The sequence below is a fragment of the Onthophagus taurus genome, unplaced genomic scaffold (genome assembly GCF_036711975.1).
Source record: "Onthophagus taurus isolate NC unplaced genomic scaffold, IU_Otau_3.0 ScKx7SY_16, whole genome shotgun sequence".
NCBI lineage: Eukaryota > Metazoa > Arthropoda > Insecta > Coleoptera > Scarabaeidae > Onthophagus > Onthophagus taurus.
Window position 1 is genome coordinate 1,599,695 of NW_027248941.1, and position 15,934 is coordinate 1,615,628.

At 33.8% G+C, this 15,934-nt stretch overlaps 1 protein-coding gene across 4 annotated transcripts in view; it reads left to right on the forward strand.

Moving 5' to 3' along the window:
* The window catches only part of LOC111415470 (optomotor-blind protein-like), a 97,240-nt gene that overhangs the window by 49,401 nt on the left and 31,905 nt on the right, over nt 1-15,934 (forward strand). For 3 of the 4 annotated variants that reach the window (XM_071201027.1, XM_023047168.2, XM_071201028.1), the window contains exons 3-4: nt 5,348-5,461; nt 5,947-6,100. In XM_071201027.1, the coding sequence (XP_071057128.1) occupies nt 5,348-5,461; nt 5,947-6,100 (268 nt within the window). Of the gene's footprint in view, nt 1-5,182; nt 5,297-5,347; nt 5,462-5,946; nt 6,101-15,934 lie in introns of all 4 variants that reach the window. The other variant, XM_023047169.2, reaches the window with a different exon arrangement.

Consider the following 15,934-nt stretch of genomic DNA (forward strand, 5'->3'; position numbering starts at 1 on the left):
ATTTAACAATATTGCTCTCTTTCACTTTTGTTCTCAGATACGTCAATAACAAAAAAAAATTCGAAAATATGAAAATTTGATGAATTTCTTTGTATTACTATTAGCTGATGGTAACATTTGGGAATCGAAACCTATTACAAAAAAACTTTTAGAACGAAAGTTGTAGCAAATTTTGTTCTAAACAATATTGCTCTCTTGTATTTTTGGTCTCAGATGCGTCAATATCGAAAAAAATACGAAAATATGAATATTTTATGAATTTCCTTGTTTTACTATTAGCTAATGGTAACATTTGGGAATCGAAACATGTTACAAAAAAACTTTTAGAACAAAACTTGTAGCAAATTTTGTAGTTAACAATATTGCTCTCTTTCACTTTTCCTCTCAGATGCGTCAATATCAAAAAAAATTCGAAAATATGAAAATTTGATGAATTTCTTTGTATTACTATTAGCTAATGATAACATTTGGGATCCGAGACATGTGACAAAAAAACTTTTACAACGAAAGTTGTAGCAAATTTTGTTCTTAACAATATTGCTCTCTTGTATTTTTGCTCTCAGAAGCGTCAATATTAAAGAAAATACGAAAATATGAAAATTTGATGAATTTCTTTGTTTTACTATTAGCTAATAGTAACATTTGGGAATCGAAACATGTTACAAAAAAACTTTTAAAATAAAAGTTGTAGCAAACTTTATTCTTAACAATATTGCTCTCTTGTATTTTTGCTCTCAGATGCGTCAATATCAAAAAAAATACGTAAATATGAAAATTTGATGAATTTCCTTGTTTTGCTATTAGCTAATGGTAACATTTGGGAATCGAAACATGTTACAAAAAAACTTTTAGAACGAAAGTTGTAGCAAATTTTATTCTTAACAATACTGGTCTCTTTCACTTTTGCTCTCAGATGCATCAATATCGAAAAAAATACGAAAATATGAATATTTTATGAATTTCTTTGTTTTACTAGTATTAATGGTAACATTTTGGAAACGGAGTATGTTATAAAAAAGTGTTTGGATCGAAAATTGTAGCAAATTTTATTCTTAACAATATTGCTCTCTGTTATTTTTGCTCTCAGATGCGTCAATATTGAGAAAAATACAAAAATTTTAAAATTTAATAAATTTCCTTGTTTTATTATTAGCTAATGGTAACATTTGGGAATCGAAACCTGTTACAAAAAAACTTTTAGAACAAAAGTTGTGGCAAATTTTATTCTTAACAATATTGCTCCCTTACATTTTTGCTGTTAGATGCGTTATTTTTGAGAAAAGTATGAAAATATGAAAATCTGATGAATTTTCTTGTTTTACTATTAGCTAATGGTAACATTTGAGAATCGAGGCATGTTACAAAAAAACTTTTAGAACAAAAGTTGTAGCAAATTTTATTCTTAACAATACTGGTCTCTTTCACTTTTGCTCTCAGATGCATCAATATCGAAAAAAATACGAAAATATGAATATTCTATGAATTTCTTTGTTCTACTAGTATTAATGGTAACATTTTGGAAACGGAGCATGTTATAAAAAAGTATTTGGAACGAAAGTTGTAGCAAATTTTATTCTTAACAATATTGCCCTGTGTTATTTTTGTTCTCAGATGCGTCAATATTGAGAAAAATACAAAAATATGAGAATTTGATAAATTTCCTTGTTTTATTCTAGCTTATGGTAACATTTGGGAATCGAAACATGTTACAAAAAAACTTTTAGAATAAAAGTTGTAGCAAACTTTATTCTTAACAATATTGCTCTCTTGTATTTTTGCTCTCAGATGCGTCAATATCAAAAAAAAATACGAAAATATGAAAATTTGATGAATTTCTTTGTTTTGCTATTAGTTAATGGTAACATTTGGGAATCGAAGCATGTTACAAAAAAACTTTTAGAACAAAAGTTGTAGCAAATTTTGTACTTAATAATATTGGTCTCTTGTATTTTTGCTCTCAGATGCGTCAATATCGAAAAAAATACAAAAATATGAATATTTGACAAATTTGTTGCTTTTTCAAGTGATAATGGTAATATTCGGGAATCGAAGAATGTTATAAAAAAACTTTTAGAATAAAAGTTGTAACAAATTGTGTTCTTAACAGTATTGCTCTTTTTCACTTTTGCTCTCAGATGCGTCAATATCGAGAAAAATATGAATATTGTTTTACTAGTGTTAATGGTAACATTTTGGAAACAGAGCATATTATAAAAATATATATATATATAAACTGACTTAATAATGTTAGAAGCGTTCGTTTATAACTTCAAAAAGTTCCATTTCTTAAATCCTAACCTATATACATATCTATATATTTTTATTACCCTGATGATGATACCAATGGAATGAAACCGGTGGAGATACCGCTACGATTAGAATAATTAAAATATTTTTTTGCGACCTCGGCTAAAGTCGAAAACGAGGTTGCTTGTGATCGAAGCAACATCACATATTTAACGTAATATTATTCTAATACTTGTTAATACGTAGTGGAACGTCGGCTGAAGACGATTTAAGACCCAGAATGATATTACGGCCGAGGCGCTACAATTAATGCTATATTAACATATATTGAAGTGTTTCGGCATAAAAACATCGATAAAGAGAATGGGGGATCAAGATTGGGTAACATAAATTGTAACACATCGACCATAAGTAACAGTGGATAATCTTAGAATTTAGACTGTATGCTCTTGTATTAATTAATTAATTTCACATGTACCTAAACTTGGTTAATATAACATGTGGGTTGGTTCTCGCTAGGTTAGGTTGATTAATAACCTGGATGGGAGATGTAATTTGATCTTTTAATCAGGTTGTTAACCAACCCAAGCCAGCGGAAACCATCCTAACTAACTACTGTGGTGATATATGTATATAAATGATATTGATACAAAACAAGATAGTTTCTATAGATGACTAGAGTTTTTCTGACAATATTCTTGTATACGTGGTGTCTTATTGTTCGTGATATAAGAAATAAATCGCTCTAAGTATCACGAATAATACTACCTACCTAAGCATTGTCGTGATATTTGAGATTATTGTTTCTATAAATTTCAAGCAGTGTCGACTTGGTTTCACTTGGTTTTTTGCTGATTAGGTTGGGTTGGTTCGGTTAACAACCTGGATAAAAGTATTGATTTGGTTTATTAATCAGGTTGTTAACCAACCCAACCTAACCAAACTCAGTGGATACCAACCCACCAAACTACTTTCCTCCATCAGTTTACTTAATTTTTGGATTACATGTATATATATCGGCTATGATTAAAAAGATTCATGTTTGATGTCGTTTGGTTAAGCCGAGGCCGAGGCAGTAGAGTTAATACTATATTAACCCAAAAACTGATTAATAAATAGTAGTAAAAACTAGTATTAACTCTACTGCCTCGGTCGTAAGCGATCTCGGCTTAATATTGTGACATCGTGAATCAAGCCGAGGTCGCTTGCGACCGAGGCAGTACGTTGTTTGACTCTAAGTTTGTGTTGATATAGTATTAACTGTAATGCCTCGGCGGCAAGCGACTTTGGCTTAAAACTGTAATCTTGTGTATTAAGCCGAGGTCGCTTGCGGCCGAGGCAGTACGTTATTTACACTAGCTTTGTGTTTATACGGTATTAACTTTACTGCCTCGGTCGCAAGCGACCTCGGCTTAATATACAATATTACAGTATTAAGCCGAGGTCGCTTGCGGCCGAGGCAGTACGTTGTTTACACTAGCTTTGTGTTGATATGATATTAACTTTATCTCCTCAGCCGCAAGCAACCTTGGCTTAATACACAATATTACAGTATTAAGCCGAGGTCGCTTGCGGCCGAGGCAGTACGTTTTTTGACACTAGTTTTGTCTTAATATAATATTAACTTTACTGCCTCGGCCACAAGCGACCTCGGCTTAATATACAATATTACAGTATTAAGCCGAGGTCGCTTGCGGCCGAGGCAGTACGTTGTTTACACTAGCTTTGTGTTTATACGGTATTAACTTTACTGCTTCGGCCGCAAGCGAATTTGGCTTAATACACAATATTACAGTATTAAGCCGAGGTCGCTTGCGGCCGAGGCAGTACGTTTTTTAACACTACCCTTGTGTTAATATAATATTAACTTTACTGCCTCGGCCGCAAGCGACCTCGGCTTAATACTGCAATATTGTATATTAAGCCGAGGTCGCTTGCGGCCGAGGCAGTACGTTGTTTGATAGTAGCCTTGTGTTAATATAATATTAACTCTACTACCTCGTCCGCAAGCGACCTCGGCTTAATATACAATATTACAGTATTAAGCCGAGGTCGCTTGCGGCCGAGGCAGTACGTTGTTTGACATTAGCCTTGTGTTAATATCATATTAACTCTACTGCCTCGGCCGCAAGCGACCTCGGCTTAATATTGTAACATCGTGTATCAAGTCGAGGCCGCTTATTGTCGAGGGAATATGTTGTTTATACTCTCTTTGTGTTGTTATGGTATCAACTCTACTGTTTCGGCCGCAAGCGACCTCAACTTAATACTATAATATTGTATATTAAGTCGAGGCCGTTTCCGGCCGAGGCAGTACGTTGTCGACATCAGTTTTTTATTAACATAATATTAATAATAGCGCTACGATCTCGACTAAATTTAAAAGAGATAATGAAACATATTACAACTCCTCAGTTATAAATGATATTGGCTAATGTTAAAATGGTGAATATGTGTGTTTTTTATTAATGTTAATTGTTGTGAACCCAAAACTAATGCGATCTCGGCTAAACATTGAACAGATAATGAAATATATTGATTAATATGTATTTCTTAATTAATATATATACAGGGTGGAACAAAAGTATGGAATATATCTAGTAAATGCGCTATTTGTGGCTCAAATGAAAAATGTTTCTTGATTAATTATGGCACATATTTTGGCTATATTAGTTTGTTTGTATTATTCTTAGTTTCGTTGCTATGGCAACCAACATTGTTGTCTTAAATTGGATACATTGTTTGTCATATTTTGATCATATTTAAACTAAAGCAATTTTTATTTTCAACTAATCTGGTATAAAATACAATTGGAAATAGTTGTATAAGATTTTTCCAAGATATAATTTTTAGTTTAACCCGGAGATGAATTTATTACAACTTATTTGTGTCAATTTTGTGCGATTTAGAATATAGAGAAAAAAATGATTTTCAGGCAAATGTTTCCTCAGATGAAGTTCCGGGTTTCCGGTTTGGATTTGAAGGCGAAATACATCCTGCTGTTGGATATTGTCGCGGCAGACGATTACCGTTACAAATTCCACAACAGGTACGAAACGTTGGACCGATACAAATTTTTGAAACTTGTTGTTTTTTATAGGCGCATGTTTCCTGCATACAAAGTCCGTGTACTTGGATTAGACAAAAAATCAAAATACATCTTGCTCATGGACATTGTTGCGGCTGACGATTGTCGATACAAGTTTCACAACAGGTTAGAACCGTTTCTCGCTTCGTTTTTCATTTTTTTTTTGGTCGCGGGGTGCGACCATCAAAAAAAATTTTTTTTGACAATCTAAAATCTTCAAAATAATCAATAATCATCAAAAATTAAAAAAAAATAAATAAGATGTTTTCACCCCTTGACCTTGATGTGTTCTTCTATCTGTGTATATCCAAAACAAAATCCTTTCGCGACCAAAAAATAAAAAAAGCGACGATCGGGTGATTAAAAAAAAAAACAAATGCACGAAGCATGCGTACTATACGTTTTTTATACGTCATAGTTTACTCGATTTACCCCCACCTTTTCTTAAAATATGTATATTAATTTTTTTCGATCGAAAGCATGTTTGTTTTTTTTAATATATTAATTAATTAATTAATTAATGTTTTTGCGATCGAAAAAAAAATCTTTTAAATCTCTTAATTTAAAATTTTTTTTTAATGTTTTATTTTTTTTAAATGTTGTTTTTTTAGTCGATGGATGGTGGCGGGAAAAGCAGACCCGGAAATGCCAAAGCGGATGTACATCCACCCAGATTCACCCTCAACGGGCGAACAATGGATGCAAAAAGTCGTTTCATTCCACAAATTGAAGCTAACCAATAACATTTCGGATAAACACGGATTTGTAAGTACTTTATTTCCTCATATTTCTTCGCGAATATAAAAAAAATTATATATAATCGTGAAATTGCGAATTTTTCTTTCTTTTTTCTCTCTGCAACCCCCAGAGTTAGAAAGTAGTGTAGTGGCTCGGGTTGTGAATGATTCAAAGGGGGAAGTTTTATGGCGTCGAAGAAGTAGGAAGAAGGGGGGTTTCGGTGTGGTGGTGTATTCCACCCCTAAGTAGATCACGTCACGCCTCGGGGCGTGTCCAGCCCGGCTGATACCCTGAATAAGACATGATCTCGCGCGAGATGTTTTATTCATTCGGCGAAAAGGGGGAACCACCATAAAAAATTCACTCCCATCAAAGATGCACGGGTCCGCGAGAAGTTCGCGAACTAAAATATCGATTCTTACACACAAAATTGTGTTTTTTTTTAAATAAAAATATATTTCATAAAACCGGTTTCGGCCTAGACCATCGTCAGGAGTCTCGTTGTATAAGGTTGAGGTTAGAAAACACATTCAAATTTTAATCTCAACCTTATACAACGAGACTCCTGATGATGGTCTAGGCCGAAACCGGTAGAGTTAATAAATTAAATAAAATATATTGGATTTGAAAATTGTTGTAAACATTATTTCTTTCCATTTTATTTTAAATAATTATGACAAACACGTGTGCACATAATCCTGTTTGATAGTTTAAACTTAATACGCAATCTACCAATAATAAAGAAGACACGGACGCATTTCAATAAATAAAAAACGTTTAATAGAAATTTCAAGATGCTAATTTTCACGACAGCTTTAAAATAAATTGACGAGGTTCCTGAAGATAGTTTTGTTTTAAATAAGCCGAAACCGGTAGAATTTATAACTGACTATGTCAGTTCAACATATGCATGTAAAAGAATACTTCAATAAGTGATCTAATTGCAGCAAGAATGACTTCAATCAATAGATATATTTTATACATTTCATGTAAGAGTCTGTGAAAAATTTTGTGTAGAAAAACCGAGTAGCATTGTTCACATATTTTAATAATAATAATAATAATAATTCACTTTATTGCCCAACAAAGATCAATTACAGGACAATATTACAAGAAAAAGAAAATAAGAAATAACACATGCCATAAAACAAATATAATTCACATAAACACTCTTACACTATTATTGATTGTTAGTTAGTTTACACATCCTCTGCACCGGGGAGTTGGCTAAAACATTGGATCTGCAATTCCTCAAATAAAACTGATTTGTACTACGTGTTGTAACAACCAACCACAATCCAATTCACCTTGCACTAACTTCTGCAAAAACTTGATGCACTGGTCATCTCTTCCTACGTCTAGTGCAGAAAAACTGTGACGCCGCAGCAGGGATGCGTAATCCATTCCACGATCCGGGTATGATCCGTCCAGGCGTAGAGACAAATATTTGAGAAATCTCCTCTGAATTCTCTCCAATATAAGTCTATGACACACATAATGTGGCGACCAAATTACAGAGCCATATTCCAATTTGGACAATACAAAGGTCGAAAATAGGGTCTTGTACACACCGATATCAGAAAAAGCACAAAACGAAACCAAGCATCCTCGCAGCAGAAGATGCAATATTTTCGATGTGAGATACAAAAGACAATTTGCGGTCTCCCAGATCCTTGATTGTAGATAATTTCTCAAGAAGAACACCTTCTATATAATAAGAAGATGGAAGAGGAGACAGCTTGCGTGTAAAACTAACTGCACCGCACTTATTGGCATTAATCTTTAGCTGATAACGGTTACACCATTCCACCAAGACGTCCAAATCCGACTGAAGACTGACAACATCACGGTCCGCAAAAATAGGTCGGAATAGTTTCAGATCATCCGCATAAGCTAGTACGCTTGATGAAAATTTTTAATGAATATTTTCTTAACAAACTTACGTTGTGCCCCTTTTATATATCGGGTATTGTAGTGATGGTCCACATTCCTTAGCAAATCAATTTTGGCATGTATAAGTTATAACCTTGAGTATAAATAACTTCCGGACATCGTAAACTCCAAATCCTACGCTGTAGTACATACTGTATTGAATTCCATAGTATAGCCTCGACTCTACCAAACGATGCTACATTGTCTTTGTCAATTGTGGCTATTTATTTGTAGTCAAGTAAACAGACAATTCATCGTGTGAATGGCATGAAAAATGTTTTCTCCACGATTATAAGAAAGCTAATCACATATTTTAATTACGTTACTCTCTGCCTTAGCCTCACCCCTCCCTACTGTTCGTATAAATATTAAATAGCAAGAGTCCCAAAACTGTTTGAACAGTACTATGCACATCAACTTTGACTATGGCCTCAAGAGCATTCAACAATCGCTAATGATTTACTGAGTCAAATGCTCATATTGCTAATGTTGCAGTAACAGAAAGTATAAGCGTTTTGTCAACTTTGTGATGGCATCGCTAGTTGATACACTCGGTATGATAAGAGGAAATAGTCAGTTCTGAGGAATTGTAGCGCCTCGCCCGCAAGCGACCTCGGCAGCTTTAATGTAAATGTTTCCTTCTATTAGATTTTGTGTCTTTACTAAAATATATAAGAAACGATTTAGCAACACAAAATAGTCATCTCTAGATATTGTAGCGCTTCGCCCGCAAGCGACCTTGGCGGTTTTGAGGGTAAACGTTTTCCTATAAAAGACTTTGTAACTTTCTAAGGTGTAAAAGGAACGATTTCGTCTCAAATCGCCGAGGTCGCTTGCGGGCGAGGCGCTACTTTTGATAAATCATCACGTAATAGTCAGCTCTGACAGATTGTAGCTCCTCGCCCGCAAGCGATCTTGGCGGTATTGAGGTTGAACGTTTTTTTATAAGAGACTTTGTATCTTTATCAAGATATAAAAAAAACTATTTCATCTCAAATCGCCGAGGTTGCTTGCGGGCGAGGCACTGGTTTTGATCTGACGCGAAATAATCACCTTTGGAGAAATGTAGCTCCTCGCCCGCAAATGATCTCGGCGGTATTGAGGTTGAACGTTTTTTTATAAAAGACTTTGTATCAAATCGCCGAGGTCGCTTGCAGGCGAGATGTTGGTTTTGATACATCAACACGAAATAGTCATCTCTAGGGATTGTAGCGCCTTGCCCATAAGCGACCTTGGCGGGTTAAAGGTTAATGTATTCTTGTAAGAGACTTTATATCTTCACATAGATGTAAAAAAATGATTTCATCTCAAATCGCCGAGTTCGCTTGCGGGCGAGGCGTTGGTTTTGAACTAACACGAAATAGTCAGCTCTGACAGATTGTAGCGCCTCTCCCACAAGCGACCTCGGCGATTTGAAGGTAAACGTATTCTTTGTAAAAGAGAGTTTGTATCTTTACCAAGATGTAAAAAACGATTTCGTCTCAAATCGCCGAGGTCGCTTGCGGGCGAGGCACTGGTTTTGATCTGACGCGAAATAATCACCTTTGGAGGAATGTAGCTCCTCGCCCGCAAGCGACCTCGGCGGTATTGAGGTTGAACGCTTTTTTATAAACTTTGTATCTTTATCAAGATATAAAAAAACTATTTCATCTCAAATCGCCGAGGTCGCTTGCGGGCGAGGCGCTGGTTTTGATCTGACGCGAAATAATCACCTTTGGAGGAATGTAGCTCCTCGCCCGCAAGCGATCTTGGCGGTATTGAGGTTGAACGTTTTTTTATAAGAAACTTTGTATCTTTATCAAGATATAAAAAAACGATTTCGTCTTAAATCGCCGAGGTCGCTTGCGGGCGAGGCGCTAGTTTTGATCTGACGCGAAATAATCACCTTTGGAGGAATGTAGCTTCTCGCCCGCAAGCGTCCTCGGCGGTATTGAGGTTGAACGTTTTTTTATAAAAGACTTTGTATCAAATCGCCGAGGTCGCTTGCGGGCGAGGCGTTGGTTTTGAACTAACACGAAATAGTCAGCTCTGGCAGATTGTAGCGCCTCGCCCGCAAGCGACCTCGGCGGTATTGAGGTTGAACGTTTTTTTATAAGAGACTTTGTATCAAATCGCCGAGATCGCTTGCGGGCGAGGTGCTGGTTTTGATGCAACAACACGAAATAGTCATCTCTAGGGATTGTAGCGCCTCGCCCGCAAGCGACCTCGGCGGTATTGAGGTTGAACGTTTTTTTATAAAAGACTTTGTATCAAATCGCCGAGGTCGCTTGCGGGCGAGGTGCTGGTTTTGATGCATCAACACGAAATAGTCATCTCTAGGGATTGTAGCGCCTCGCCCATAAGCGACCTCGGCGGTTTAAAGGTAAATGTATTCTTGTAAGAGACTTTATATCTTCATTTAGATGTAAAGAAATGATTTCATCTCAAATCGCCGAGTTCGCTTGCGGGCGAGGCGCTGGTTTTGATCTATTGACATCAAATAGCCACCTCTGGGGGTTGTAGCGCCTCGTTTGCAAGTAACCTCGACGGATTTGAGGTAAACGTTTTCTTATAATAGACTTTGTATCTTTATCAAGATGTAAAAAACGATTTTTTCTCAAATCGCCGAGGTCGCTTGCGGGCGAGGCGCTGATTTTAATTTGATACCAAATGGTCACCTCTGGGGGATTGTAGCGCCTCGCCCGCAAGCGACCTCGGCGGTTTGAGATTAAATACGTTCTTTTCTTCATGTACTATCCGTACTAAAAGTCAACTTTTAAGTACCCTTTGCGATTTTTTTTCTCAAAAACTCTTTAAACGAATTATATATAAATTCAAAGGAAGCAGAAATAACCATGCAGGGAGAGGAGGGTTCTATCTAATCCGGCTGATATGTGTGTTGTCGCGTTTTTATTTCTTTTTGTAGAAAAAGGTACCTCAATTACAAATAAGATTTCTTTACTCTTAGAGACACCTCAGGCAAGGTAAGATTGGGACGAAAAGAATCGCAAAAGCTTACACTAAGGTTGCAGAGACAGATAGACTTAGCTCGTCAGCTAAATCAGACAACCCTCTTGTAGTCGAGTAGTATTGATCCTGAACCAGAGATAACTTTTAAAGTTGATAATGATAAGTATGATTCCAACTTTCAGTCCGCATTGTCGTTGCAATCAGGTTGTTCAAAAACTTCATAGATGCGATTGTCACTTCCTGCAACTGCGTTGACAAGTGATCGATTTGGTATGTCTGAGAGCAACAGTTGCTGTTACTTTTAGCGTACTCAAAGACCTAGGTCTTATTACTGATAGTAATACATCTCTTATCGTTGATGATATTACTGATGCGATGTGCGTGTACTTCGATGGTAGAATGGATGACACTTTAGTCTTGGTTGATAAAGGAGGCAAACGATACCAATGTGTACAAAAAGAAGAAGTAATTAAGGAACCAGGCTCGGAGCACCTTTGTCATTTAGTACCTACCTCGAAAAGTGGAAAAGACACAGCATTCTGCATTTTAGACCATTTTTCGACTTTGAGCCCAAAGGTCGTTTTGAACAAAAATTCAAATAGATAAATCAACTTTCCCACTGATTTTGCAATTCTGGTTATTCTTAACAAAAAATTATCTAGTAACTAATAATTTTCTGAAAACATCTTTGACAAGTTTCTCTGCTTCCGAATGTCTTTTAAGACCAATGCAATAGACTAAATACTAAAAGAACTCTAAATTTGGAGTTTTTGATGGTCTTCGCAAGTATTGATGGGAATGGCAAGTATTAACTTTTGACATTCCCATTGTGAAACACTTTATGGATAACTATATATATAATAATGATGTTGGTCATAACTAATTTAAACGTAAATTTGTAGTAGTAAAACTTGAAAAATCAGATTTTCCCTTATAAAAGCCAAATATAGACATTTTCGATAAGAATTTTCTGTCGCGCACACCGCGGATCGTACATCGACGGATTTTTTCCACCAATTAAGAGAACCGCGACACCATTTTACGCACTTATAAGGCCCGATTGCCGAGACACCGCTTTCTAAACGGGCGGCGTCGCCGTCGCCAATTACGGGGCCGCGACGCGTTCCAGGTGAGAACGACGGGCATTTTCCGACCCAAATACGTAACCACAGTAAAATAAATTGCCCATCGTCGGTCGCCGGCCACATGTCTCTATTTCATACTCTCCAAACTATCCATCCGAAGAGCCACATCTGTCCAAGGCATACAAAGGGAGGTACAAAACATCTCTTTCTAACTCTGCTCTACTTAACTAAATAGACCCGTCCCTTTTTTTTGGGACAATAGGATGGATATCATCATGTTAACGATCCCTTCTTTATTTTTTTTTCTTTCCTTTTGGGGTTTACTAATCGGATTAAACCTAAAAATTTTTATGTAAATAATTTATAACTAAATAAATATTAGGTAAATAGGTTTTCATCCATATTGGTATATTATATATAGGGCACGGAACTTTTGTAACAAAACGATTTTCCCCCTCCACTCGTTCTCAGCAGAAAATTTCATACAAAAATATATATATAAAATTTTTTTTGAGGTTATGTTCTTAATTATTGATCAAATCAAAAATTTTTATTAACAATATTTGTTTAGAATTACTTCAGGAACAGTGTTTGTTAATAAAATTTTTTGCTAATTTGAAATTTTAATTTCCCTCTGAATAGTATGGTATCAAAATTAATTATCTCGATAATTATTGTTTTTATCAAAAAATGTTATAAATAAAATTTGTTTCAATTTCGATTTTGAATCGTATATCTTAATAAAAAAATTTTGCATCTCTATTAATTAAGCGTCTAAGTGTAATTATGTGTAAAAACGGAAAAATTATTATTTTGAGGTTATCTCCTTAATTATTGATTAAATCAAAAAATTTTGTTAACAATATTTGTTTAGAATTACTTCAGGAACAGTGTTTGTTAATAAAATTTTTTGCTAACTTGCAATTTTAATTTCCCTCTGAATAGTATGCTACAAAAATGAATATTTTTGAGGTTATATCCTTATTGTTGATTTAATCAAAAAATGTTGTTAACAAAATTTGTTTAGAATCACTTCAGGAACAGTGTTTGTTAATAACATTTTTTGCTAACTTGAAATTTTAATTTCCCTCTGAATAGTATGGTATCAAAATTAATTATCTCAATAATTATTGTTTTTATCAAAAAATGTTTTAAATAAAATTTGTTTCAATTTCGATTTTGAATCAATTATCTTAATAAAAAATTTTTGCATATCTATTAATTAAGCGTCTAAGTGTAATTATGTGTAAAAACGGAAAAATTATTATTTTGAGGTTATCTCCTTAATTATTGATTAAATCAAAAAATTTTGTTAACAATATTTGTTTAGAATTACTTCAGAAACAGTGTTTGTTAATAAAATTTTTTGCTGACTTGAAATTTTAATTTCCCTCTGAATAGTATGCTACAAAAATGAATATTTTTGAGGTTATATCCTTATTGTTGATTTAATCAAAAAATGTTGTTAACAAAATTTGTTTAGAATCACTTCAAGAACAGTGTTTGTTAATAAAATTTTTTGCTGACTTGAAATTTTAATTTCCCTCTGAATAGTATGGTATCAAAATTAATTATCTCGATAATTATTGTTTCTATCAAAAAATGTTTTAAATAAAATTTGTTTCAATTTCGATTTTGAATCAATTATCTTAATAAAAAATTTTTGCAACTCTATTAATTAAGGATCTAAGTGTAATTATGTATAAAAATGGAAAAATTATTATTTTGAGGTTATCTCCTTAATTATTGATTAAATCAAAAAATTTTGTTAACAATATTTGTTTAAAATTACTTCAGGAACAGTGTTTGTTAATAAAATTTTTTGCTAATTTGAAATTTTAATTTCCCTCTGAATAGTATGCCACAAAAATGAATATTTTTGAGGTTATATCCTTATTGTTGATTTAATCAAAAAATGTTGTTAACAAAATTCGTTTAGAATTACTTCAGGAACAGTGTTTGTTAATAAAATTTTTTGCTAACTTGAAATTTTAATTTCCCTCTGAATAGTATGGTATCAAAATTAATTATCTCGATAATTATTGTTTTTATCAAAAAATGTTTTAAATAAAATTCGTTTCAATTTCAATTTTGAATCAATTATCTTAATAAAAAATTTTTGCATCTCTATTAATTAAGCGTCTAAGTGTAATTATGTGTAAAAGCGGAAAAATTATTATTTTGAGGTTATCTCCTTAATTATTGATTAAATCAAAAAATTTTGTTAACAATATTTGTTTAGAATTACTTCAGAAACAGTGTTTGTTAATAAAATTTTTTGCTGACTTGAAATTTTAATTTCCCTCTGAATAGTATGCTACAAAAATGAATATTTTTGAGGTTATATCCTTATTGTTGATTTAATCAAAAAATGTTGTTAACAAAATTTGTTTAGAATCACTTCAGGAACAGTGTTTGTTAATAAAATTTTTTGCTAACTTGAAATTTTAATTTCCCTCTGAATAGTATGGTATCAAAATTAATTATCTCAATAATTATTGTTTTTATCAAAAAATGTTTTAAATAAAATTTGTTTCAATTTCGATTTTGAATCGTATATCTTAATAAAAAAATTTGACATCTCTATTAATTAAGCATCTAAGTACAATTATGTATAAAAATGGAAAAATTATTATTTTGAGATTATCTCCTTAATTATTGATTAAATCAAAAAATTTTGTTAACAAAGTTTGTTTAGAATTGTTTCAGGAACAATTTTTGTTAAAACAATTTTTTCCTAACTTGAAATTTTAATTTCCTACTGAACAGTATGGTCTTTTAATTAAGATTTTCTCTGAGTACGAGTGGAGGGGGGAAATCGTTTTGTTACAAAAGTTCCGTGCCCTGCTTTTCTTTTAGTCTGCTTTTGATATATCTCCTAAGAAGTTGAATCATTTCCGGGCAAATTATTTGTAAGCACAATTTTGCAATCTAGTGATTTTGTCAAAATCTTCTCCTCATCTCAGAATATCCTGCATTCGTCTCTAATCTTGGAGTTCTTAATCCATAACCAGGAGTTATGTTGATATTGCATAAGTAATCGTTTTGATAGTAACAATATATATCTTACACGATATGATAAAATGAAAAAAATTTCGGCCATCTTGATTTTGTAAAATATAAAATATCTCGTAAATTGTGCAACCGTGTTTGTACTCGTTTTAAAGGATTTTTATTGAAGATTTGAAATCGTTTAATTATTTATAACCGCGGATCGTTTTTGTTTAAAATATGTGAAAATGATTAGTCGTTGCTAATGGTATCGAGGACGATGACAACGTCGGTTATCATTTGTCTGAAACGATCGGGTTATTAGAGTCTCGCGCTTGGTGAGCGATCGTGCATCATTTAGTATTCGTCGCAAATGGGAATTCGAATTAATACAGTCCATGTTTTTTTTGAATAATGAATCCGCCGATGGATGGCGCTTTTAATATGTTTACTCGCGTTAAATATTTACACCCGTTTTTCGAATTAAACCGAAACGCTATTAGTAGACGTTATCGTATCGAGTATTCTTTTTTATTGATATTTTTTATTTATTGGTTGATTTTTTTTTATGGGTTGGACTATTATCGCAAAGTCAGTATCTCTATAGTCCCGAAGGAGAACCGCTCAATGCTAATCGTCGCCGTCCGAACACAACCGGGGGTTCATATACATAATTATATGTTTGTTTTGCTGACAGCTTTGGGCGGTGTCTCGGGCGCATGATTGATGGCGCCAGCTTCTCTCTTGCATCCTCCTCCTTTTCATCTCACTCCAACCCATTTCGAGGCAAAGAACAACAAATAAATAAGAAAACCGAAAATATTTTCCCTTTAACTTTCCGTGACGAGAGGTGGTGGTTCCCGGAAAAATGGCACGCGGTTCAAATGTTTCGTGTGTCGTTTCA